The sequence below is a fragment of the Dicentrarchus labrax genome, unplaced genomic scaffold (assembly GCF_905237075.1).
Source record: "Dicentrarchus labrax unplaced genomic scaffold, dlabrax2021, whole genome shotgun sequence".
Classification (NCBI taxonomy): domain Eukaryota; kingdom Metazoa; phylum Chordata; class Actinopteri; family Moronidae; genus Dicentrarchus; species Dicentrarchus labrax.
Window position 1 is genome coordinate 8,404,913 of NW_026136702.1, and position 26,917 is coordinate 8,431,829.

Here is a 26,917-nt window from a genome sequence, read left to right on the forward strand (position 1 = left end):
GCAAAAATACAACACAAGAACACAGGAAATAAAGCACTGAATAACATTTATTGCACACGTGTAAAGGCAGGTGCCATTAATCAGTGTAAATAAAAGATGCTGCAAAGAAAAGTGTAAAATATAACCTCTGATACCTGGTAACCACATACACACTGGATCATTCTCCACAACAGGAGCATTACTGCCTCTACTCTTTATAGTCCAGTTAGCAGACTGATTCAGATGTCAACATCCAGGACTGCAATTTATCTGTTTTTACATACATGTGAGGTTTCAATTGCTTTTATCAGTAAAAGGCAACACTCAGTGTTGGGATTTTTTCTTTTTTTTCTGCAAAATAGCTAATCATGTAGACATGTGGTAAACCAAGACTGAGGTAGATATTCAATGAAACAAAGACAGACAAAAACACATTAAAGTCACTCAGCACGACTTGAGCTTATGAAGGAGTAGAGAGGAGTTACAGTGAGAGCAGCAGGCAGACATTTTTAATCCAAGGGACCATGCTGAGAGGCTGATCCATATTCCCCTTCATTACAAGCTTATTTACAAGATTAGATTACATGTGGTGACAGGATCAACTTCCATTGCTGTAAAAAAAAAAAAAAAAAAAAGCAATAATGAAATATGTGGATGTTTAAAAACTGATGTTATTGTTTTAAGTGTTTCTGTCTATCTTTAGATGTATAAAAGCATTTCATTTGAAGGATGCTTCAACCCACCACACCTCCACCCTTTGAGTTTGCTTTCATCTGACATTTTCCACTTAGAATAAATGGATTTTAGCTTGGAGCGATGTAAAATGGCTGGCAGCAAATTGCTAGTGAAGTGGGCTGTGACATCAGCAGCCATTTTGTGTCCTCCCTAGTTATCATACTGTTTAGCTTAATTGAAGTCACAAACCGGTGCACATTAATATCAATGCAGGGTAAATTCAATATACGCAAAGAGTTGCTCTCATCAGTGCACCAAAAAGTTCAGATCACATTAGTTTGCTGGTGCTGTCTCATTTGAGTTTGGCCAAGGTCGGCGTTATTGTCTGAGAAGGGGAACCCATTAAACCGAATATGAAAATTAGTGCGATGAAAGGACAGAAGCCAATAGAAGGAGGGGATTTTATGTAGCCTATAACCCAAACAAAGATTGTTTTCCATTCACATAACAAGCAATGAGAAAATAAATACATGTCCAGCAGGGGGCTCTTTCAACTCACAAATAAAGTTAGTTGCACACATTTGATTCAATACCCCTCTAAAATTAGACCCACTCACACTGATAAAATTTAACAGAGATAAAACCAAGCCTGCATGCTGAGAAAAATATATAAAAAACCCCTCTGCAGCTTCAAAGTAAGATGTGAGTTATAATTCACATGTGTAAGAGAAGCATGGTGATGTGAGACATGAAGTATAAGAGGGGAAAAAAACTGTCAAACAGATCTTAAAGGATGACGTACAGATAGAACCGAGTTCTTAATGTCACAAACTTTCAGATACACCCACAGAATGTTTCAAACATAAATCACAGCAGGACACTTAAAAGTAAAATTAGCTTTGAGTCAAACTCTCATTAAACAGCACGCCAAGTTAAAGCTTTAGGAACGTAATATACTGTACACTACAGGCCAATTATCTTTTTTTGATGAATAAATGCTCATTGTTTAGAGTGACTATAAAATTTAGGTTACTTTTCTGATGAACAAATTGTGCATTTCCTTACAAATCTTCAAACAGAACATTCATCTAAATCCAAAGTTTGAATGTTGGAAACTTTTGTCTACAAATTTTCAGAGTGAATGAATGAGATACAGCATATGGCCTGTTTAGACGAAGTTGACTCAAAACCTTCTTAATTTACACTAAAATGACTCTGTAACCTGTTATGGCAAATAAATATATCAAAACTCCAGTCATAAGACACCCCCTACACCCGATGATACATAGTGACACACAGTGCTGGTCAGTGAGTGAAAAACCAGGATGTAGACCACGATGCTGTTAAAACAAACAAATTCAAGTAGATTCATGAGTATGTGTTGCACCAAAATAAAAGGTCTGAAGTTGTAGTGTAGTAGTCCGATTTCCTTTTTGTGGCTGAAAATCAAAAATATACAAATAAAACCAGAGGAATCATCATTCACGACACTATGTAAACAATGTTAATTATCATCATCTCAGACACACAAACAAAATCTTAAAACATTTGCAGCATTGTATGATTGATAACAAAAGTGAGAACCTTAACGTGACATTACAATGACAACTTGCTTATGTAATTATATTGTCAGGTCCCATTACAAGCCCCATTAGACAGGAAAAAAGAAAGAAAACACAATCACTCATTCAACTTATTTACAGATTAAACCAACAGTAAAGACGAATGTGAGGTCAAGTCACACTCGCTGAACAGGAACAATAATTAAAGTACATTCTTTTCATGTGGAAAGATCTGCCCTTGATGTATGCGTCGAACAGTATGAGGTGTAGGTTTTTGGATTACAAAAGATGTGGTTGATGAACATTCAGTACTGATGCATAATCTACAGAAAATGGGAAGACATCTTTATCAATAATTATGTTGAAGATTCTTTAAAAAAAATTATTATCATGCACAATGCAAATGGGTTACGAGTCATAATTTCCTAAAACAAAAAACAAAACTCTCAGTAATCCAGAAATGTAATAATCCATCTTCTAGTGACAATATAACTGAATATCCGTGCTACATTTACTACAACTATTTGTACCATCTTTTAAACACGCTTAAAAATAAATAATTTCCGTATCAGACGCATCTGCTGCACTTTGGTTGCATAAGGAGTTTCAAAAATCTGTTATTTTTTCACACCTACACATAAAACAAGTATACTCATTCAGCTAATCTCTTTCTCACACACATAAGCACATACGCACACACGCACACACGCGCAAGATGTACCTTCTGCCAGCGCATTGGCTTATCTGAACAAGACCAGAAGAGTGAATAGGCATGCCCATTAAGGAGGCAAACAAATAATTAAGATCATGTTTTCAGACAGGACTGAACGTGATGAAACAAAGTCATTTCATAGTCTTGAAAGACATAATGAGAGTTGACATGGAATGCATTACATCACAGTGGGGGATGTGAAAAAACGAAATAACTTAAAGAGTACAGCACAAAAAAACTGAATTCAAAACAAACCAGACAACAACAAAAAAAAATCCTGACTGCATCCAAATGTTATTGCAAAGTGAACAAAAGAGGTCAGTTGTGAGTCTGTGCGATAAACCAGAGCCGATACAGCGAGGCTGCTCTGTGCCTGCAGCACTGAGCTTGGAGCTGGACGTCTGTCCTCGAACCGGCCTGAACCGCTCTGCTGGGTTCACCGGGATGGAAAGAGACAGTCACTGGGGTCACATGTCCCAGGAGGTCCACGGGGTCCGGGAGAGCCAGGAGGGCCCTGAGAAGTTATCCCAGGAGGACCTAGACAGAGAATTAGACTAGATTATTAATTCCTGCGCCGGACTGCACTTCATCATCGTTCAGTAGCGCTTTCCATTAGTGATAAGACTCAAAGCTGTGGTTTGGCAGAGACACACGTTCCCTCACACAAACAGTCATACACTGTCCAGGCTACATGGAGTTAGAAATGGGAGTTGTGGAGAGGTAACACAAAAAGTATAGAATGATATATGACTGGTTTCCATAAGGCTAAAGTATACTTTATATACAACGCAGATATTTCTACTAGACCTAGGATTTAGTGGCATCTAGTGGTGGTTACAGACTGGAGCCAACTTAATACCTCTTGCCTCACCCTCCCCTTCCACGTGTCTATGAGACACTATGGTGGCTGTGAAACTAGAGAAAAAAATGTTTTAGGTTATTTTACACTAATGAAAACATACTTATGAATATTATATTCAATTTCTGCCAATAGAGCCGCCTACATTTTACACACTGGACCTTTAAAATGGCAAATATCTGAGAATCAGTCTCAAAAATTCAGTATCAGTCAGGCTACAATTTGTTATCAAAGACGAAATTCTCCTAAGGCTGGGCAATAATTAATTATCATTGTTCATAAAATTTCAGGTGGAATTGTATTGTGACTTGTGATTGTATGGTTCAGAGTGGAAACTATTTGGTTGATTAATCAATACGTTTATCAACAACAATTTTGAAGATTGATTTATTGTCATGTGGTATTTATTCCAGCCATATCCTCCTGAACTTAATTCTACTTTAACATTATTATTTTCCCTTAAGATGGCTTAACTTCAACAGCAACCCAACCCATTGTGTGTTTCATTTTCACACCAGCAAGCACTTTATTTGCATGCTTCTTTTTTTCTCAAAAGCTGTGTATCTCGTTTACAATTAAAGTATTTAATTTCACTTTAATGAGAATGAAGGACAGAGAAAGTACATGATGTTGTCATGGCAGATGATGACATTAGTATCTCATGTTACTTAGCAACAGCTTGCTGAAGTAGCAAAGCAGTCCACATTGACTCCTTGTTCATATACTGAAAGAAAAAGAACCAGTCATAAGATTTTCTTTCCAATGTATCTCTATAATCAGAAAAACTCTCCGCTGCAGTCCGACCGCAGGAGTCCACAACATCAGTCACAACAGTCACAGCTCAAGGGAGCCCTGCCGCCTCTACAGTTCATACAAAAGGAATCACACGTACAGCCTTGTCCTTTTCCTCCCTCTGAAAACACAACTTGCCCTTTTCATCACTGCCACATCCATCTCCTGCTTAACTGCTCACACACAAGCTGTCCACAGTACTATGGTGCTTTGTACTGTCAATATTAGAGCAAAGGTGCACAAAAATGCACAATTTAAATCAGTATGTTCAGGCAGTAAGTTTGGGTGGCTACTTACAGCTGTTAGCTCAACCCCGCTTATTAGCTAGAGCACAGAACTAAACACTCTACAGGCGGGCCTGTACCACACAAATTGCTTGAAAATTAGTTTTCATTCAGTGAGAGATTCCCTGCCTCTCCTCTGGTATTGTAATGTCCTCATGAGAACCAACAACACTGAAGTTGTAACCAGCCAGGAGGGCTTTTACTCCCTGATAGTAAAACTGAGAAAATCGAGTTGTGTGAATCTCCTGTGCTGGATGTGACTCATATGTCCCAGTCTCCATGAACCAGTAGGTGGTCCAAGGGGAACCGTGAGCTGTCCCTCATTATGACGGCCAAGTGACAGAAATTTTAGTTGGTAGAAATCATCTTCCCTTGTACAGGGACTTGTAAATCTAGAGTAAGTGCACAGGGAAAACCAACGCAGTGGCCCAGTACAGTCATAACTCTTTCCAAGATGTGAATACAGCTGATGTCTAACCCCACCAGTTGTGCCGAAGGTACTTCCTATCACTTTGTGCCCCTAGAGATGATATCTTTCAACAGCTGTGATTTGTCCTCTCCAAAGGAGCTACAGCCACGTTCCCTTTGCCTGACACATGCATTATGCACATACATAGATAGGATGAGTGACTTTAGGTTCAGTGATAAACTCCTACTGTCACAGGCTGGAAGTCGGGGCGGTAATCCCACTTCTCATCGCTCAATCACATTATGGGGAGTTATTTTTTTGTTCACAGGAGCAGGGGACAAGAAGATATCTTGTGCGCAGTGAAACTTTTGTCCAGGACAACACCAAGCTGGGCTTTTTTACTACGTCAATGCTCCGTCACTGCAGCATTCTGTCCTCTATTGGGGTCCCATTTAAGTCACAGTGGCGCCTGACTTTTAGAAAACATAATACCATCTGGGAACTGTGTTTATCTCAAACATGCTGGGATACCAAATGAAGGCTGAAATAGAATTTAAGGTTCTCTGGTATCATGGTGAGATAAGCTACATTTCATTCCTTTCCGTGGCCAGGTATGAAAACTTGATAAACAGTGGTAGGTGTGGAGGAGGTAAGGCTGTCAATGCAGCACCTGGTCATTCTGTGAAAAGAGTGGTATAATAAAAGCATGACTGGCTGATTGACTGTCTGAGGTGCTGGCTGATTTATAGGCACAAATACTCCCTTATGACTTACTGGTCTATGGCTGGCTGAGGTTAAAGCCTCAAGCAGTAAAAACATATCTTGAAATCCATCCAATAAATGTAATTTTCACATTTTTAATTCTGTCAAAATTCAAGGCTTACAATTAAGATTTAAAGCAGAATTCATTTCATCATTTCATTCACACAAACTGTAAAGACAATATTGACATATTATAGCAGAGCAACATTGGCATTCATTTGAAGTTGTGTTTCCACCTGACCATTGTATGTCCAATATTCACTCTTATTTTAGCTCTGTTTTTGGTCTCCACCAACTCCTACTAAGCAGCTTAATGCTTAATGCTCCACTATGTTCACAAGCTAGTTACTAACTTCTGGTAGCATATCATTTCTCACAATTTTTACGTTAAAAATAGTTGTTTGCTGCGACTGAAAACAATGTCGATAAAAGTTGTGAGAGGGAACCATAACAGTTGTTGTTTTGGTCCACAAAAACAAAATAATGAGGTTAGAGATGGTAAAACTCTACATAGAGCTGAGGGGAACTGCAGAGTTGGGTGATAAATCTCTGTGGTTGCCCAACTATGAATTGCATTTTTCTCTTTACACACAGTCATTTGATCTATTGTTAATAATATTATTAGTATGTAAGATATTGATATGTGCAGTTTTCGTTATTGTTTTATAAACATTAGTGCAATCTGCTGTTCTTACCTGGTGGACCCATATGTCCTGGATCTCCTGGTAACCCCAGTCCGAGCTGACCTCGTTCTCCTTTCTGACCCCTGTATCCTGAGGACAGACACAACAACTCTGGCTGAGTACAAATACTGCAAGTACAACTGTGTGGTGTCATGTTCACGGAGTGTGTAAGAGAGTTAGTGATATTAGTACAAATGCCATACTGTGAAGACAGACTTTTTGCAACCTTTATATCTATCCAGTGACTCATACAGATTAGCTTCTTGATGATATAAACATCATCAATATGACGGCAATGTCAGGCATCAGGTCTGCACTTATTTTGAGAAAAAGCAGCTTTTGTAGTTGATGTAGAAACAGGCTTCTCTGGATTCTCAGTTTCAATCCCAAACCTTTTAATAATAAAAGTATCTACTGACATCCTGTCAAAACAGAAATCATCAAACAAGCCATCTGTGCGCTAATGTTCGAAGAAGGAGGCATTGCGGGCTTGTACAGCTTTCTGCCAACAACAGGACCACAAGCACATGTCTTTGAAGATTTCAAAACAGAGCAAACCGCCTTTTTCGAATTGGAGGTCAGATATGTGGGTCACTAAAGGCATTCAAAGAGTGAAAAGATAGGCCTAATCAAAGGTGGACTCAATAGAGATACAACAGAAAACAGACAGATGCAACAGATGCAGAAAACAATGTGTTTCCATGGAAACTAGACTCAGAGATGTTATTAAATGGGAGAACATAAACAAGATCATAAAATGAAATAAGGCTAGAGCATAACACTATGATGGTGATTGGCTGCTGCATGACTACCTCTAAGATGAAGAAATCTAGCAGCGATGAACACAAGACATGCTTAGTCTGTTAAAAAAAGGCTGATGAGTAAAACAGAATCAAAGTATTTGCACTAAATGTCAAGTCAAGCCAGCAAGTGTGTTGCTTATAACGACATGCACACAAAGGCTTTCTCACTCCATGCAGAGTCAGTATGTATTCACAGTTTAAAACAGCAGCATACCAAGTAAGAATTTGAGGCGCTGCGGAAATATTTCCCCATGAGGCACTTAAAGTAATGGAGTCTCAGGACCAGTGGTTGCATGGAGTGCATCAGAAACATTGACAGGAGTATCAAGCATTGCACTGCCTGGCCCAAAGGGGAAACGCTTCAACGCTTACATGTCAGGGAAAATCTCAGAAAAAAGGCTTATGAATGCTCCAAAACTGAGTCTCAAAGAGAGAGGGGCTATCCACACATTGCTGCAATAATGAGACTTCTTTCAACACTCACAGAGCCTGGGGCATTCATTCAGGAGGGAGACGTTCCATGGAGAAAAGAGCACTGTACCTTAAGCAAAAAAATACTGAGCACACAGGCACACAGGGCAATAAGCTTGGGTGGCACGCTGGATTGGTGCACTCTGATAAATCGAAACTGCCACACTGCGTCTGTACTTGGTTGAAAACAAATAGTTTTTAAGGGCACTAATGGACAAAATACGTTAATAAAAAATAACATTGCCAAAGAGTGGTTTTTCATGCTTGATTGATAGGACTGCAGCCCTGCACCTGTTGTACACTGTTGTAAACAGTATTAACAGCAACATCTATTCATTCATGCTATGCCTTACAAAAGAAAAAAACACCTTTCTTTGAACAGCTGCTCCATCAAAGACCAATTACTGTGAGATATTTACTGATATTTCCATATTTGTACAGCACAAAGCAGAGCAGCTCTGAAACACAAGGTTTACAGCCTGATATAATAAAAGACACTTTGTTTCAGTCAGTATTAATAAATATACAGAATGCACTGAAATACAAAATTAAAAATGAATGTTAAAACAACAAAATGTAGAATTTATGAAATATGCACTCAAACATAATGACTTACATCAGTGAGTATTTTCATTACGATCTCAAAAGATGAATAGAATGATAAATGAGCACTCAATTACAACAAAGTAGGGGAAAAAACAAAAACAAAAAAGAAATGATGCTTTTCCTTATGTGTATTCTCTAACAGCCTGAGACTTTCACCCATGTGAAATCAAACCATGAGGAAAAAAAGACTGTGAATTCAACAGAGGGGTTATTTTTCTCCATAAACAATTCATTTTGGCATATTGGAGAAGAAGTCAAATTGGATATTCCAGAGGAGCACAGTCTCCAGCAGAGGATGACAAGAAATAATGAGGAAATATTACCCCAAACTCTCTCCCCAGCTGAATGGAGGCACGAGTCAACAATGAAAAAATTAAGAAGTTGTTGAATTTTTGATTTATCAAGGGAAATAACTTTGCTGTTTATTTTCAATAAATATTTATTGCAAAGCTGCATTAAGAATCACCTATAAAACACTCTTTTGAAGCATAAAAAAATAAAACAAGCTACACAGAGTCCAAGACATGTGTAATGCAAATGGCATTAACACAGCACAAATATTTATAGGCGAGTAGTTGCCTACTTTCACTACATTATTCATGAATGAAAGCAGCACTTTATATTATTATAGCAGTGGGTTAAAGTGTAAATGGTCTTGAATAATGTGAGGTAGATACAAAGCTCAAAGAGAAAGGCCAATGCAGTGGTGCTTTGATCTGCACCAAGACGCAACACACTCCTCCTCTTCAAAAGTTAGGATACCATAGTTCTGTTGCGGACACAATACAAATCTAAGCAAGTTTGAGGTATAAAGCCTGACCAGCGAACCATTAGTGTTGAATGAGCAGTCAGGAAGTTGTATCAGTTTGATAAAGAACGTCCACCCTCTTTCCTGACTATGCTCCTTTTGTACTTTAGAAGCTTTCTTTCCTGGAGTGAGGTATCAATACTGGGGCTCTTTCCTGTCCACATTGATAACACTTTCTCTTATTCACAGCCAATTCTTCCGTTTGTCTTCATATTTCCCAGAGAGCCGCTGCACACCACACTCCTGGCCTTTCCTCTGCTTCCCGCCCCTCAGTCTGCATTGATATATGGGTCTAAGCAAGAGAAAAATACCCATGAATCCCTACAAAATACAACCTACATTGGTGCCCCCACCCCAATCCAGCCAATCTCAAATTGTTTCATCCCAACTCTTTACATTCAGAATAACATCTTTAGCTGAAGGCTGTTGCACTTCACTCTGAGGCCTCCTTTAAATACACGAGTTGTACAGCATATGGTTGGACTAATTGGTATATTTAAACACCAATGAGGCGTAGACATACGGTGTGGCCACACACACAGATTACAATTCTATCAGGCAACAGTGGGTTAATTAAGTTTCACCAGGAGTGAATAGTTGAATAGTTTTGAGCACTCATAGATTAAGAGTGTTATTTCTAATACATATTTTAACAGAAAGGGTTATTTTCCTGAGGTTTGTGTTAGTGTCCATAGTTCTGTCTGGCAGCCTGAGCTCCTACCTTGAGGACCAGGAGGTCCAGGCTCTCCTGGTGTGCCTGGTAATCCGTCATTGCCAGGAGGTCCTGGAGGCCCTTGGAATTGTGATGCTAAGATGCCTGCAGGAGTCTTCTGCAGCATGGCAGCGCTCGATAGCCTCTCTACAGAGTACGAAAAATATAATAAAATAAAAATTAACATTCAGAATGTGGTAAAAAGATGGCAAGAAAACATTTTGAATAAATCTGGAAGAATTTGTACCTTCAAAGATCCTCAAAACTTCATTTCTGATGAACATTTTCAGTTCTTCCGTGAAGCCAGGATCACCCTGTGCGTGTGGTGGAGAGGAATAGAAACTTCAGTGAAACATTTTGAACAAAAAGAAACAACAGTAAGTCATCTTTCATTCATAGTGAACTGACAGCAGACAAGATACAGTAGTTATCACAGCATGAAAATCAAATGGATACCTGACATGTATATCAACACACTGTTTGTGGAAACCATCTGTGCAGCAAACAAGGGCTGGGACGAGAGATCACTGCTAAAATTCATATTTTTCAGCTCTTTTCTAACGATTCAGTGAAATCCCACTTTGCATTATAATAATATAACATCTGCGCCTTAAACCCGGTTACAATAAAATGGATCAGTAGGGGAATATTAAATTAGATATTATAACTCTATAAAGAGACTTCTTGATGTTACTTTATGTCTAATTCTGTAGTAATGCACTTTGTGCTTAAGAGGGAAAGTGTAGCAGCTCTGTATGCCTCTAAATGTATGTATTTTCTAGGTAAATATATGACAATATATGCTCTGCCACGGTTTCAGAAACCCAAAATAACATGGTTTTATGTCAACCTTTTTCACAAACACTGTTAGAGCTTTCCACGGCTGCACCAGTGGCAAACAAGAGTAGCCTTGGACCTTGAATCATTGCATTCAAAACAGCTTTTCATCTCTGCTGCGAATGTTATATAACTGTTGTGACTGCATACAGTATGTGTAAAATGCCTGTGACACACGGAGGTGTTTTTGCTGCTCTGCAGAGCTCTAGGCACGCCCACATATCTCTGTCTTTCTCTCTGTCTCCATCTCTCTCCCTCTCTGACCCTCTGTGGCGCCTAGATGAGGAGTGGGAAGCGCTGAGCAGAAAGAGAACAGTAACCTCCCTTGCACAGCCTTGTTTGATGTTTCATGCAGAAATCTGTAGCTGCACCATTTTTCCATACGGGGAACAAGAACTGAACTAGTTACACAAGCTCAGAAAGGAAGTAGGATGATTAAGGTTTTAATAATCTGGGAGGATAGTCTTTGTTTGCTCTGAGGTGAATGTACTGCTTACCAAGAGGTTTGCACTCTCCAACTGTCCCGGAGGGCCAGGGTCGCCTTTTTGTCCGACCACTCCGATGGGTCCAATAGGGCCAGGATCTCCTATGCGACCTCTCTCGCCTTGAACACCTCTCTCTCCAGGAATCCCAGGATCACCCTGCATAACCAGACATATCTCAGCGCTTCATGATGCAGTACCGACTGAACTGTTTAGATCAGGTTGAGTTTACAACCTGCACAATATAACAATCAAAACTACATTTCCTGGTTGGCATTCATAGCACCATGGTCAGTATTTTCAAGCCTGACTCACACCCAATTGTATCACTTAACATGCTGAGCACATTGACCCATTTCTCCTAATGCGTCCAGTCAGTCACCTGTCCTGAGGTTCCGGTGCCAACTATAAAGCTAAAAGCCTCATTTTGCATCCTCTATTTGCAATAGATTACAGCAGAAGTGTGACAGAGCTCTTTAATTTTGCCTCGCAAATACAATAGGAAACTGCACTGAGCGTTAAATGCCTTTATCTAATGCTTATGTGCTTGTGGGGATTAGTCATATTTGTGCTGAAGTGAAGACTTTCATTACAATTCATCAAAACCTTGCATTATAGTCTGAGTCATAAAAACAGCTTCTTTTTAGGAAAACAGGAATGATGCTACTTACACGCTCTCCTTTGGATCCTCTGTCCCCTGTTCTACCTGTAGCTCCCTTAGGAAAAAAACAGAGACATGTATTTTAAGGCTTTGTTGTCACAGAAAAAAAGAAGTAACCTCTGAATAATTGCAAAAAAAAATCATGCTGATGCCTAAGCTTTTCACCCAATACACACTGTTGATGTTCAGTAACATGCAGGAGCACGCACAACACACTCTATTATTCTAATCAGTACATATGAAGCAGAGGTTTCTATTATTTAAGCTCTCCATATTGGCATATTGCTCATATTTACTCTGATATTTGCAGAAGTTTCTGTTCTGTTGCCTGAAGAAAAAAAAAAAGAACTGCGAGTAAGCTTTTCCTGAATTACTTGACTTTGAGAAACGTACACTTTTCAGATGACTGTGCATTGATTGCTTCTTACTCAGCTCAGGTGTATTGCTTGTATAATATCTCCCTGTATAGTGTTTCACCTTCTGCAATGTCACAGCTTCTCTGCATCACTCCTGTTTTCATTTGAGATGCTTTCCCACCAGCTGTCTGTACTGTATGGAGGAGCTGGGAGAGAAAATACCTGTCTCTGACTTCATGTCACAACATCTTGTGTCTTCCAATCCCCCCCTGTCACTCCTCATTGCCTCCCTTTACTGTGCTCACAGCAATTCCTCTGGGAGCATCTTTTGTATCAATTTCCTGCTGGATTACAGGAGCCATGCAAAAGACAATCTGGCATGATGTGGTTTTAAAGCGGGCAACTCTTTGTGATGCTGTTCTCCCCTGCCTGCTTTAATCTGCAGTGCTCTGTATTCCCCAATGCCTGATGGGAGGCTTAAATCTATCATCTTGCCCACTGAAATGTGCTTCCCTGAGCATTACATTAAATCTCAAAGCAGTGTGCAAGGAGTCTGGCTAGGGGAGCAAAGCCACCTACTAGATGGCACTGTTGCCCCACCAAACAAAATCAGGCACCATTTGCAGAAAGACATGAGGATAAAACTGTAGAAGGGCTCTATGCAATGTTGAGATTCTGGTGAAAGAATATTAACTAATAATAATAAGAAGAAAACAATAAACTGCAGGGGCAGTCGTTGAGGTGTTAGGTGACAAAAATCTTGTAAATTAGAGAGCAAAACAGCGATACTCGTAGTCAAACCAGTTTAGTATTCGACTGTATAATGTGTTATGAATGGCTATCAATAGCAGATCTGTTCTGCATGCTGTGAGCCCATTCTGTGTGATTATGTAGTAAACAGTGTGTAATATATTTGATCAGTCACCTAAAAGCAGACTTTGCTGTTGTATTTGTTACAATTTTAACCAGGTTCATCAGGCAGGAAAATGCATATTTAATCTAAGTGTCTACTGCCCTCTATTACAAACATTTTATCATTGCCTGAAAGCATTAACTGTATAATTTGGGTAAAAAGACTAAAAGTCAACAAAGCCTTAAATCTGCAGTATTTCATTTAGTTTTTATCGTTAAAATCTCAAATATGCAAATGGCTTTAATGCACTCAGGATGCTGTAGCTTGGGGGGGGATAAAAATCTGCTGTGCCATCTTTCTGTAGCTCGGCTGATGTAAAGCACTTTCTATAAGGGGATTTGCAACGTGTTCGCACAACTCACCTGGTATCCAGGAGTTCCATCTTTTCCAGGTCTCCCCTGCTCAAGAAGTGCAACACAAACAAAGACATTTTGTATATCAGCTCCCACCTTCGATTGGATCAGCACTGTTGCACTCCTAGTAATCTCCACAGTTAATGAGATATCTCAACCAAGGGATAATGATCCTGATTGCTGTGCGAACACTGTTCCATTGTGTGCTTACAGGGAAAATTACAGAAACCATCTCTGATGGTAATTACATAGAGGAATGTAATCATCTACAGGACAAGTGGTCGCTAACATACATATTTTGTCCATATTATCCTTGAATCATGTTCTTCCTTTCCCCATACAATAGTACAACCATGGATAAATCTGCTAATGTAAAAGAGCTATTCAAAGCCCTACAGACTGGATATTATTGGACAGTGCTTTGGCATCATCTAGTAGTGATTATATAGGGAAGAGCAACAGAATTCATGTAGCATCCTTGCATCCTTACAGGAACACCTTGGGGTCCCTCGGGTCCTGGGAATCCTGTCTCTCCGAGCGGCCCCCTCTCACCCTGTCAGAGAACAGAGACAGCCGATGTGTCAGTCGACAGTGACAAAGGAATGACACGTGGATTGACAGCTCAAAGAGAGTTAGAGGCTGCGGCTCACCGGCTCTCCTGGGATCCCTGGCTCTCCACGAGTGCCGGGCTTCCCCTGTCAATCACAAACATAGGAAGAGAACAGACCGTGTTTGACAGGTTCACAATGGTGTCGTATCTACAGCACCTCTGCAGCCTCCCATTTATAATAAACCAACCAGTCTATAACTGCACAGAAAATCCACAACGGACCACAGGTTTATATCCAAGTTCTTAATTGAAGTAGTGTTGTGTTATGGGACTTGTGTTTTGATAGCTGCTATTCTGTGTACTTTATGAAACATCATTGACTTGTTGCCAGCAGCAGACTGAAACAACACAGATGATTGATCAAGGAGGAGTATGAGGAGTAAATTAATCGAAAATAAATAAATAAATAATCTCACTTACTGGAGGACCTAGTTGCCCAGGAGGACCAGTCAAACCAATATCACCCTGCAGGAAACATTGCAGACGTGTCAGATAGATGACATGCACGTTACATAGAGAATACACATAAATCACTGTCATGTCAAGCAGACACACAGATACTGATATCAGAAACTGCCTGAACCTGGGTATAATGAATGCTCCCGATCTCCACACTGTTTGGACAAATGCAATGCCAAAAAACACTAAGTTTCTACACAGAAAAATCAGAAATAGGGAGTTATGATAAATAACCCTCCTTATGAACTTAAGTCTTCTTCATATTTTAACAGCAAACACTTTGCATATGTCACACCTTTGACAGCACTCCCCTAAAGGATGAATTACTCTGGAAGTCACAGAAACTAACCTCCCCCCACTCACTCACACACACACACACACACACACACACACACACACACACACACACACACACACACACACACACACACACACACACACACACACACACACACACACACATACACACACACACACAAACACATCAATCACTGGCAACTTTTAATACAGATTTAGCAGTTGAAAGTGGTGAAAAGTTGGATGCAGGGCTAATTTTGTTCCAATATAAGGAAAATGTGTCCAATAGTAGCACGTCATTGTGCAAATGGTTCACTTTTACATGAGGGCTTTACTTACAAATTGCTGTGGTGCTACTGTATATACAGTTCAGATGTTTTAAGCTGAAATTCCTTCAGCCAATATTTCAAAGAAACCATAGTGATTTAATTATTTTTCCCTTTAAGTTGACTCATAACTTCAATGGGAACAAATAATGTTTCACTTTCTCACTGGCAATCATTTTATCTGGATTATCATTCTCATTTCAAACATAAACTCTTTAAATGTTCTGTAAAGAGAATAAAGTACAAAGAAAGCACTTTCCCTCACTTTGTAATCAGGTTAGGTCATAGCAGCTGAAACTGTTGCTTACCTTGGCACCAGGTAGCCCTTCAAGCCCGGGTAATCCCATGGCCCCTGGTTCCCCCTGTGAGAGAAAAACACACCACCTGCTGTGTCAAGACAAAAAAGTCACTTCTGATGTAGACTAAGGTTTGTTGGTTCACCCTTTCTTCAACAAAGAATTATGCTATTTTTGTCTACACAGTCCTCAATAGGAGGACGAGTGAGGTGATGAGCTACCAGAAGGTAAAAAGTGTCATTATAAGGCTGTCAGTAAACATTAGGCATAAACAAGCAAATACAGATGAAAGCTACATGAAGGCGAGTAAATTAAATTCTGCAGAATCCAAGATTTCACACATTTCCATCTCCCTTCTTGATATTCTCAGTCAGGTATTAGTACAGCCCTTCATGTGTCAATATGAAGATAATCCTAAGAGGACAATACTTCAACCTGAGTGTATTATATTATATGATCTTTGACACGTGCTGTCACACCTTGTAGGCTACAGATGGGATAGAAAAAGAGCCCCATTTGACAAGCACAATCAGACTTGCTTTCTGCACTAAAAATAGAGACCCATTCCCAGTGCTTGAGCAAGTGATGGCCTCTATCTACCTCATCTTGCTCGAGCTGCCACAGAGAAATGCCATTACACAGAATAGAGGGGCAACCGGTGCTGACATAGACGGATTGTGCAGGTAATTGTCACACATGTAGATTGTCATGAATAAGCGAGTGCGGCTAAGGGGAGAGTGGGCCAGCCAGAGGATCAGCTGTGAGACGGATTGGGGCAATTCCACCACAGCACTGGAGCTGCTCACACAATTTATTAAAATGTCAAATTAGCATCCTGGTGAAAAATCACTGTGCAACAAAACAATAAAAAATGCAATTGGCCCCGTGGGAATAAAGAATTCAAGTTGATGGCAGAAGCGTGGAATTGTTTCCACGTCTGTGTGGATTGTTTTCGGGGACAGTATTGGGGGGGGAGGCAGAGAGCGTTCATAGGTTCCCACTGGCAAGACAATATGGTACAATGTTACATATTTGCAGGAGACATGATCATTTTTTTGCTGTGTGTTGGAGTTCTACTGATAGTGGTTAAGTGCTGAGGCTTGAGGGTGTATTGACTTATGTTGTAGCGAACCACATAGACAATGATAGAAAGCAACTGGGAACTATCCTTCTTCTCTATTTTTTGGACAGGACCGAAAATAGACAAATATTTGATACAAAATATCTTCCAGAATGAAAAGCTTCAACTCACTGGGGGTCCTTGATCTCCTTTGGGACCCTTAAAAGAGAGAGAAAAACACAGATTAATCACATGAATGCGACAACCTCTACCACACAAATCATAAATATAGTACAACACGACATGTGGCTACTGCATGTTATTGTCATTAAAATTAATGGTATTCATTATTGCTTCTCTTTTCTCGCGATTTCGATCTGTAAATCATGCTTACATCATGTAACTGTAGTCTTTCAGAAGCAAGATTTAAAATGATCAGGATCATATAATCCAGTCTGGGTATAACACAGGATTTCTAAACACTTGCCATGCATGTTTAAATGTCCAGTAAAGCATTTCAGTGTTTTTCCACACTAAACACAAAGAAGGAATAATTGATAAATTGGGCCCCTTGTCGCTCTTAACACTGATGAAGATGCTCTCTCACTGATTCCTCCAGAGGAGCTGTTGGGCTGTGATGGATGCAGTACAGGGAAAAGCATCCTCAAGATTTAGCTGTGGTTCATGGGCATTATGCACTGGGGACATTGGAGTGTCTATTTTATGTCACCACCTTTAGTGTTCGTTGTGGTGGATGGATCCCTGCAAGGCCTGTGAGTGAATGTCTCCTGGACCAGATTACAAACTGTCTGATAAGGGGTAGCAGGGGGAGCTGATAAGCAGATCGGGTCACTTGGTCTTGGCACCGTGCAGAGCAACTGAACTTCCAAGTCCATTCTGCATATCAGTGATGTTGTGTGTCCTGGGGAGGGTTCAGAGACACCTGTTTGAGAGTCAGGAAGCCTCTTGGCCTTCAGCAACCACCAGCTCTCAATGAGCATGATTGACTGTGATGGGGCCCCAGAAGCTGAGATAACACTGGTCAGCTTATTTGTTATTCAGCTCTCCCAGGTTCTGCGCCTCATACAGTATCAACAAGCCTGTGTGCGAGTGTTCCTCCACAGCACACAGTAAAGGATTTGCTTCAGGCATAACAATGATTATGCTTACCGGTGCACCAGGAGCTCCAGGGGGTCCTAAAATAGCTCCACCACTCTGAAAAGACATTTTCCTATGTTATGACTGTATATTTGACGATATAGGTCAATCACTTTAACCACAAGCACAGATACTTTCCTGGAAATATGATTGAAGGAACTCTATTCAATGCATCACAATGATATTATCACTAAAGTTAAAGTCTTTTGTAAAGCTTCTACCTGCAGCTTGTACAGACTGCTCATCCCCGTGGTCTCCACATACGGTACACCCTAAAACACAATCAAAAGTAAATCACTGTTCTGTGAGTTTTAGGCACCAAGAGTCTACACAGAAAACTGTACAGTAGGTCTGGAGCAGTTATACACTGTTAAGCCCTTAAAAGCTACATGAGAGAGATCAATAGCTCATTTGGTGATTACACAAAGAGAGGGGAAGAGAGTGTGAGAGAGTGAGAAGTGAAAAGAACAAGGACAAACAGAGAATAGTAGACTTAGTCATCCTTGAGCCAGTGGTAATTCAAAAAACAAGAGTATCTCAGAAAAACGAAAGAGCACGCTGATTAAAAGAGATTCGGGTATGAGAACTAGGTAATCTAGACTTCTTGGGTAGTATTAGAGCATAAGAGAATGTTTTTCCCATGATAGATTGGTAGAGGGCAACTATTGTGAATGTAGAAGGAGTCAAGGTTCTCATTTAGAAGCAAGCAGACGCCTGTGCCCTTTTCAGGCCACTGAGCCATCCCCTGTCCTCCCAGACTGCAGTTTATGAGACCAGGGTGTGGGGGGGCACGGCAGGTTCAAGGGGACGGCTGATGAATTATAGATTTGCCTTTGGAAGTGCTTACTCACTGGCCTTTTAAAGGGAGGGGCCATGATTCAATGCCAGGGAGCAGGTCACCACAATTTCATCATATTTGTACTTGTTTGTCAGTTATGTTTTTTCTTCTTACACTAAATACTGTTAGACTGAGCAAAATATAAGTGCACTGATTGCCATTTGAGTATGAAGAGCTGCCAAGGAAAGCTTTTGGCTGTAACCTTTACTTGATCGTGGGAAAAGAAGATCTTTGGATAGTGCTGATAAAAGCAAGAAAAAAGTGTTTATGTTTTCAATGTGTCAAAGTGTGTTGAATAGAAGTCAGTAACCTTGTTTTTTTTTTAACAGGATGAAGAAAATCAGTTTGTGTAACAAAATAACTTGCAATGTATACAGTGTACATATAGAACTTAAGACCTTAACAGCGGTTTTGAGGCTTTTGATACATCATCTGACTCTTGTTGAGGCAGGAGGAACTTACTGGAGGTCCTGGAAGCCCTGGTCTGCCCGATGGTCCTTCATTTCCCTGCCAAACACAAACCAGAGGAATTCTAAAACATGTCTGTGAAAAAGGAAATGTTTATCAAGCACAGGCCCATGTTAATGTAATCCACTGATATGGAACCTCATTTGCCAGAAAAAAAATCAAAATCAAAGATTCCTTTAAGAGATATGGTTTCCTACACTTTCATGTTATCTTTATCATCTTTATTACAGGACCTGGAGTCATTTGGTTTTTGTATTTTACCAATCTATCTTGGTGATGGATTGGTAAAATGATAAAAAAGTGTGAAAGTTATTTATACTCCCAGTTAAATCCATTTATTTATTACAACCTTTGAGCCATGGTATTCAGCTAAACATATCTCAATACTTTGCATGGAAATAGCAAACATAGAGTCATAAGTTCGATTAACTCACACAGTGTGCACATTCATCCACTGTATGCTGTAAATAAAACCCAGGAAGGCATAAGCACTATCTACACTATATAGAGAATTGCTTAAGTAATAAAACACCTTACTTTTTCTCCTTTTCCACCTGGTTGGCCCGATGGCCCAGGTCTACCCATAAGCCCCTGCAAACAGAACAGCATCTTTTTAGTGAAATCTGTCCTCATAAAGAAAACCCATGTTGCAATAAAATAGTTAATATGTTAGCATAAAAATGAACTTTGTGTTCTGAAATAATCAAAGATTATAATATCAATATAATTCTGTATAATATCAGACCACATGAAGGGCAGGCTTCTTACCGGGGACCCTGTACGACCAGTCACACCTGGAAGTCCTGGTACTCCTACAGGGCCCTGGAGGAGACAAAGTGGACCATCAGTAATTACATTTGTAATACTTCCATCTATGAGAGATGGAAATAGGTGATGTGAGCATCACCTAAGCAGGTACTCCAAGGAGTAAGGTGTAATTTATTGGTCTTATTAAACCTGTTTTCTTGATGCCTGGAGTGGTTTTTCCATCTATTAGCAACAACAAGCATAGATGAAATAATACAACACATAGAACTTGCAACTCTACTGTAGAGGATGAATTAGAAAGCTATTCACTGCAATGACTACTGGGATTATGTTCATATTTTCTTATCTTCATAGGATCATTGAATATGCACAAACTGTGAAACATTTCAACATGCAGCATCTTTATTAACTAGTTTATGTAAGACATTTCTGTGCTGTTTGTTGTACGTTAGAGCTATAAAACATGTTTTTATTGAGCCTATAAAACCTAGAAACAACTGTGCCTGTTAGCGAAAATCTCCTGCCATTGCAGTTCAATGCTGAAAGTTGACCTATGAAATGCTTCTCAGTTCGTGCTTTGTTTTTTAATTAGCACACACAAACAAGCTGGGCAGGATACGTTCTTTATAAAGTAGCTCCTCAGAGTGCAAAACATAGGGCATAGTATACACGCAGCACTGTGGATAGCTTTTGATATCTTCTTTTGTTAATGGACTTTTAGAGGAGACAGACTTTCAGATCAGGGAAGACATTACAATATATTTACATTCTTTTGAAAAACCTACCTCTCAATGTCACAGTGTCTTCCGGATTGTTAGATAACTACTGGATTAATTTGTTTAGATTAAACTCACCTCATCACCTTTATCTCCTGTAGGGCCTGGGAATCCTCTCTCTCCTTTTACTCCCTGCAGGAAAGAGAGGTAAAAATGAATGTTTTTCCACCAAACATGAAAAGGCCTAAAACTAAAGGCTGATGGGTGTAAACTTCAAACTGCCTCTTCCCCTCTTACAGCACACGACTTAAAATCACACTAGCCCGTTTCACCATGGTACAACACAGTATCCATAGCAACAACTTCCGCAGCGAGCACATACAGTAAGAGAGTACAGAATAATATGAGTTGTGGAACAGCTGGTTAGGCTTCCAGAGATAATCCAAAAGGTAATTTATGAAACGCGTTTGTCAATGTAAATCCCTATATACTAGATTAAAGACATTTTAAATAAACAATATCATTTAATGAGGCTATTAGATTTACAGACTCTTTGTCATCTGAGAAGTTGAATAATTCATTTGGATCCACAAAAACAATAATATAATAAAAATTTGTTTTATTATGTACTGAGTATATTTACGCCTGGCATTTCCTTGCCTACCTTTGGGCCTTCTTTCCCAGGGTTACCCATAGGACCTCTAACACCTGGATCTCCCTGTTTAGGGTAGAAATACACAATGAATATGGGTGTAAGCAGACATGCACTCAACGTATTTAATAGGCAACCCCAAGAGGAAATGTAACAAGTGTCATGTAATGCACAGCATCATGATCAGATAAACATGTTTACAGTGTTGGTTCCAAATTGCCTGTCATGCTGTTGAGTCGCTTGTACCTTTTCTCCCACCAGGCCTTCTACTCCTTGTGCTCCGGGGGACCCCTTCTCTCCTTTCTGCCCAGGAAGCCCTGGGATTTTCGTCTGGCACACACTGCAGGCATTCTGCCAACACAGGCAAAGCAGGAAGGAAAAGTGGTGGCACAGATAAGATTTCATCAAGCTGAGCTGGAGCACTGCATTTTCGCCCTTTATTATGTCACATCCCCTGGGTGGAGGACAAGACCCCAACTGACACAAAGTGTTCTCTAAATGTCTGCTGAGCAGAAATAGTGTGAACCCACCAAGAGTGTCTCTCATCTAGGAGAGGGGTGAACTTTGTCAAACTCATTGACTGTGACATTTAGGTGTGAATTTTAAATATCATTGTCCCCGATCCAGTCTAGATATAGGCACTGTACCTTCCAGGAAATAGGTAGGTGGGAGCTCTAAGTTGGAGAGAAGCAGTAGAAATAGGTATAGTGCACTATTAAAAAGCAGCATTAATTCTGAGTCTGAAATACAAAATGGAAAATAATCTGTACATCCTTGTCATCTAATTATCTTCCAAGAGTCCAAATAAATCTAGTCAATTAAACAAAATAAAAAGAATTATCGTTATTACTGAGATGAATGAAAAGAGTGAAATAACTATTAAATGTGTCTAGTCATTTTCTGCAGGTGCCATCAAGGTGTCGAAAGTACTAATTAGAGTGCCACTAACCAACTCTGTTGAAGGCTGTAATAATAATAATAACCTTTATTTATAGGGCAATTTTCAAAATGCACGTTATGAAGTGCTTCACAAAGGCAGCAAAATAAAACAGACAAGTCATAAAATAGTAGCCCAATTTAACAGAGCACTTAATGGAGAAAATAAGTCTAATAAGACACAGAAGGGGTGAGAAACAATTATGAGACTGCTGGCATACAGCTCAATCTGTCAATGACTAGTCAAGAAAAGACATTATATTTATTATCAGAGTTGACGTGCATTAAGTATTAACAATTGAAAAGCTTTATTTGGCGAAGTGCTATCCTGCAGGTATTATAATTAAGTAATGTTACTAATCTGCTTCAATTGAAAGAAAAAATCAGTCATTTCCATATAGAAAATGCTCATTTTGAAAGGTAACAGCCACAAAAGAAGGACTCAATCTCCCTTTTCACTCTGTGATCTCAGATAATAATGTGTTTCACTATATGTTTAGTCTTGCGGTCCCAGTGCAAATTCTGCATTTGTTCAGAAAAGGGACCCAGAATGCTGTTTGTACCAACTGATGGAAAAAGGAACCCAAAATAACACAGTTTGAGTAAATAAAGATACAAGCTGTGAGTCTGGTGGTTTTTGGGACCAGACTTGTGAAATTTAGTTTGAAAGAGTGTTTTAGCATTCTCACCAAATGCTTCAATGTTTTGTAACGGGGGGTGAAGGTTTAACTGACAGGGGAAATCTACCAGAGGAAATTAAATTAAGCCAGTTTAGAGGTAAAAGAAGTGAGAGCTAGGCTTTTCTTATTTAGGTTTTTTTGGTTTTGCATGGGATCTGAAATATACAGAATAGCATGTTTAAAACTGGGATGCATAACAGGTTTCATAGTGGTTGATCTAACACAGGATGATATTTCTATATTCCATTATCTGTATTGAAAGGCTATTAAACATCCGTGGTGAATGACTAAACCAGGCCTTCTGGTGAGATTATTTGAATGTACTTTCAACAGATACTTCTCCCAGTCATCCTGATGGAGGCACTCGAGGGCTTTTACTATCTCTGTTAGCTGATAGCATCCATATATTAAAAGAATAGCACCCTTTGAAATGAACAAATATTGATCATTATTAAACACAAACTCAGGGACCCCTTTGCATGTTACTGTGCGAAAAGCTTGTGAAAAGCTGCAATTATCATTAACTATGAAGATAAAATACCTTAAGTAAAGCACCCATGTCTCCAACAATTGGCAGGGCAGTCTGTCAAAAAAGGAAGAAAGAAAATCCATGAGACATTTCCACAGTCTAACAAATCTTCTTGGAAATATTTTGCTGCTGTTTGTTTGGTGGAACTGCATCTTGTAAATTGCTCAAAACATCAATTTATAAGATCATCTTATATGCCTTTAAGGAATGTGATTTCACACAAAACATTTTTAACAAATTCCTGTTTCAGTGTTTCATTTTCAGTTTTTATCTGCAACGCTTGAGGAAACGATTTAATAACTTTGTTGCTGGAAGTCAGAATCCTCACATCTTTAAAATGTTGTTGTTCTCTGGAGTTGAGAAAAAGGGTTTGAATTGTAGTCCATGTGGTTTTTTTTTAAACATAAAATGGACAATAAATAGTTTGCCTGGCTCTTTACAACATATGAATATAAAGGTTAAAATGTTAAATTTACTGTACTACATACACTACAGCTTTCAGAACTACAGTAAATGTTCCTTATTCTAAACACACGAAGACACAAGACATGAAAACATGTGCTAACAACAGGGTGCTGCCAATTTGTCGTAAATGGCAACATCTTCCTGAAAGTGATGTTGGTTAGTGAACAGCAGGAATAGCTGCTAATTATCCGCAAACTTGAGCTGCTCTCTGAATACGGACTTTGAATTTGAGGTGAGCTCCGTAGTTTTTATTGCAGACCAGGGGTGTGAACTACAAAAATAAAAAAAATAGATTTGCTTTTTTTTTTACTTACTGGTTCACCTGGGGGTCCAGCAGGGCCCGGGGGGCCTGGTCTACCAGGGGGTCCCTTTAATTGAGACAAAGAAATGAGTTAAAATCCTCCTGGCTACAACATCAAGCAGACTTGTAAGGCTATAACTCTGCTTTCACACCCATCTCAGTTGGTGGGGATTTGTGTCCAGGAGCTGTGATACGTCGTAGTTGCTCATCCACAGTGGGTAGTCTAGTTGACATTTTTTTATGCTACCAGACCTATTTTATCTGCAGATGTTTAAGGGAATGAATAAGTGAAAGGGCAGGCTGATCACACTTACCTCTCGTCCTGGATGGCCAACAGGGCCAGTAAAACCTGGGGGTCCTTGAGGGCCCTGAAAAAAAAAACCCAGGCACTCCGATGATTTTAACATTCTTGCCTTATATAGCCAGCTAACAAGTGACAAACACTGCAGAGTGTTGTTTGTATTGTAAAATAATTGCAAGATCGCTGGTCACAGCTCCAAAGAGGCGAAAATCAGCTAAAATATACTTGAACATGCTGTTTGTGTGTTGTGGACCCAGAGAATTTTCCACAAACCTGGCTTCCTGGCTTTCCTGTAAGTCCCATGGGGCCCTAAGAACACATCACACATCTTGTTAACACCATCTGCCCTCTAGCACCCAGCATCCAATAAAGGAATTGTGTTAGACACCTTTTGCTCTATTGATTCTCTGTCTCCAACAATCCTGTATTTCAAAAATGAAAGCAGGCTCACTCACAATCAAATCTGTGAGGTTCAAACTATCGGTGCAGAGCGTATGTGATGAAGGCAGAGTGCAATACGCCAGAACCTCACAGTAATGATCAGCGATTTCATCTGCAAGTGTATTTAATGAACACTAATCTTAATATTCAGAGAGGATCTCTTTCTTACAATGCCTAAAGACAATCGTCTGAAGGTATCATAGTTTGAACACAATAATGAATGTTGGAGACACAGACCAATCAATACAACATCATACTCACAGCCGGGCCTATGACACTCTCTCCAGGTTCGCCTTTTTCACCATGGTCTCCTGGCAATCCCGGGACACCTCTCTCACCCTGACAAAAAGACAAAAGAGCAGTCTGTGGGGTTTCAGTGATAGTGAAACCAGAAGTCATGGGGAGCGGCTGCACTGCATGATCATTAAGCATTCAGACTCTGCCGGAACTCATTTTCCCTTTATGTTTTGCCTTTAGCTTCAAGGGAAAGAAACACAACTATGTTCAAGGCCAATGCATGCACATGTTCATTATCTACTTTATTTGAACTTATGCTTGTGTTTTGACACAGTATATTCAAATGTACCGTTGACATGACAACACATAATTGGGGGCTCATTAGTGCAGTATTTTCAGAATTTGCTACTAAACTCAGTATAATATTGTCAGAAAACTCTTGAGCTATTTGAGTGGTATTATCTACTTGAGTGATTCCTAACCAGGGGTACATTATGGATATATGGTTGAAGTAGATATTTAAAAGTAATAGATAAAAAGTTGAAATACAGTTGTTAGCTTAAAGTGATGGATAAACAAATGCAAACTTGTTCAAACCACCTACACTGACTTACTGTAGGCTAACAATATCCACTTTTATACAATTAATAGTCTTAAAGGTCCAGTGTGTAACATTAAAGAGGATCTATTGGAAAATGGAATATAATATTCATATAGTCACCTGAAAATAAGAATTGTTGTGTTTTTGTTGCTGTGGAATGAGTGGAATTTTTATCTATCTTTATCTTTTTAACAAGTCCTCTTCCACAGAGGCCATCATGTTGAATCACCATGTTTCTACAGCAGCCAAGAAATAGATAGCTAGATAAAGCATGTAGTACAGTTTCTCCTACATGCTTGGGAGGCTGAGCTGTATACAAATGGTTGCAGTCTACAACTTCACCGCAAGATGTCACTATATACTACACACTGGACCTTTAAATAACATTCAGCTTAAAGTGATTTAAAATGAACATATTTGGAACATGTCGGGTGGTGTTGATGAAGGAGCTGGAGTTCATCTAACACAACACTGATTTATCTACTTAAAATAAAACATATCACTGATCTATCTGCAGAAGTTAACATAGTGGGCTGTATAGATGGTTGTGTTGGCAATGCTCCAACACCACAGCGCTTCCTACCTTGGGCCCGCGAGACCCTCTAGTTAGAGACAATCCATTGCCCTACAAAACAACAGGAAGAAGACATCAGAGTAGGGATTCACTGCACATTCATCAGCAATTCACTTTGATACCTAAGGTGCAACAAAAAAAGGTTTTCTAGTGCTGGAATTTAAACAGGAACATTGAATCTGTACGTGCTACGGTCCACAGTGCAAACACTGAATGAATACAGCATTGCATTATGAGCTCCTGTTCAATACTGATTACAACATTTTAAATAGTTTCTATGTACAGAGGGAGACTGATAATGCCATGCCACGGAGAAAAACCTTGATTGGAATCGAGGCTACTGTAAGCATTATTTACTGTGCAGTTCGGATGAGACATTGATTTCTGTGGTCAGCATGTATTAGTGTTACAAGTCCTACATTGCACAATGTAAATTAGCTGTGCACAAGTTGGATTTGAACTAACACAGCATTTCTACAGTTTTA

At 39.5% G+C, this 26,917-nt stretch overlaps 1 protein-coding gene across 5 annotated transcripts in view; it reads right to left on the reverse strand.

The window, feature by feature from the left end:
* Window positions 1-29: 29 nt before the first annotated feature.
* Window positions 30-26,917, reverse strand: part of LOC127371825 (collagen alpha-1(XIX) chain) — a 96,067-nt gene continuing 69,179 nt past the window's right edge. For 4 of the 5 annotated variants that reach the window (XM_051415000.1, XM_051415007.1, XM_051414984.1 and 1 more), the window contains 26 exons: window positions 26,442-26,483; window positions 25,282-25,359; window positions 24,853-24,888; window positions 24,593-24,646; window positions 24,292-24,345; window positions 23,525-23,566; window positions 21,614-21,718; window positions 21,380-21,433; window positions 20,854-20,907; window positions 20,000-20,053; window positions 19,769-19,822; window positions 19,226-19,270; window positions 18,147-18,197; window positions 17,938-17,982; window positions 16,960-16,986; window positions 15,720-15,773; window positions 14,750-14,794; window positions 14,370-14,414; window positions 14,210-14,272; window positions 13,729-13,764; window positions 12,108-12,152; window positions 11,452-11,595; window positions 10,365-10,431; window positions 10,127-10,264; window positions 6,730-6,807; window positions 30-3,465 (listed from right to left, as the gene is read on the reverse strand). In XM_051415000.1, the coding sequence (XP_051270960.1) occupies window positions 3,365-3,465; window positions 6,730-6,807; window positions 10,127-10,264; window positions 10,365-10,431; window positions 11,452-11,595; window positions 12,108-12,152; window positions 13,729-13,764; window positions 14,210-14,272; window positions 14,370-14,414; window positions 14,750-14,794; window positions 15,720-15,773; window positions 16,960-16,986; window positions 17,938-17,982; window positions 18,147-18,197; window positions 19,226-19,270; window positions 19,769-19,822; window positions 20,000-20,053; window positions 20,854-20,907; window positions 21,380-21,433; window positions 21,614-21,718; window positions 23,525-23,566; window positions 24,292-24,345; window positions 24,593-24,646; window positions 24,853-24,888; window positions 25,282-25,359; window positions 26,442-26,483 (1,611 nt within the window). In that variant the 3' untranslated portion in view covers window positions 30-3,364. Of the gene's footprint in view, window positions 3,466-6,729; window positions 6,808-8,539; window positions 9,698-10,126; window positions 10,265-10,364; window positions 10,432-11,451; window positions 11,596-12,107; window positions 12,153-13,728; window positions 13,765-14,209; window positions 14,273-14,369; window positions 14,415-14,749; window positions 14,795-15,719; window positions 15,774-16,959; window positions 16,987-17,937; window positions 17,983-18,146; window positions 18,198-19,225; window positions 19,271-19,768; window positions 19,823-19,999; window positions 20,054-20,853; window positions 20,908-21,379; window positions 21,434-21,613; window positions 21,719-23,524; window positions 23,567-24,291; window positions 24,346-24,592; window positions 24,647-24,852; window positions 24,889-25,281; window positions 25,360-26,441; window positions 26,484-26,917 lie in introns of those variants that run through there. The other variant, XM_051415015.1, reaches the window with a different exon arrangement.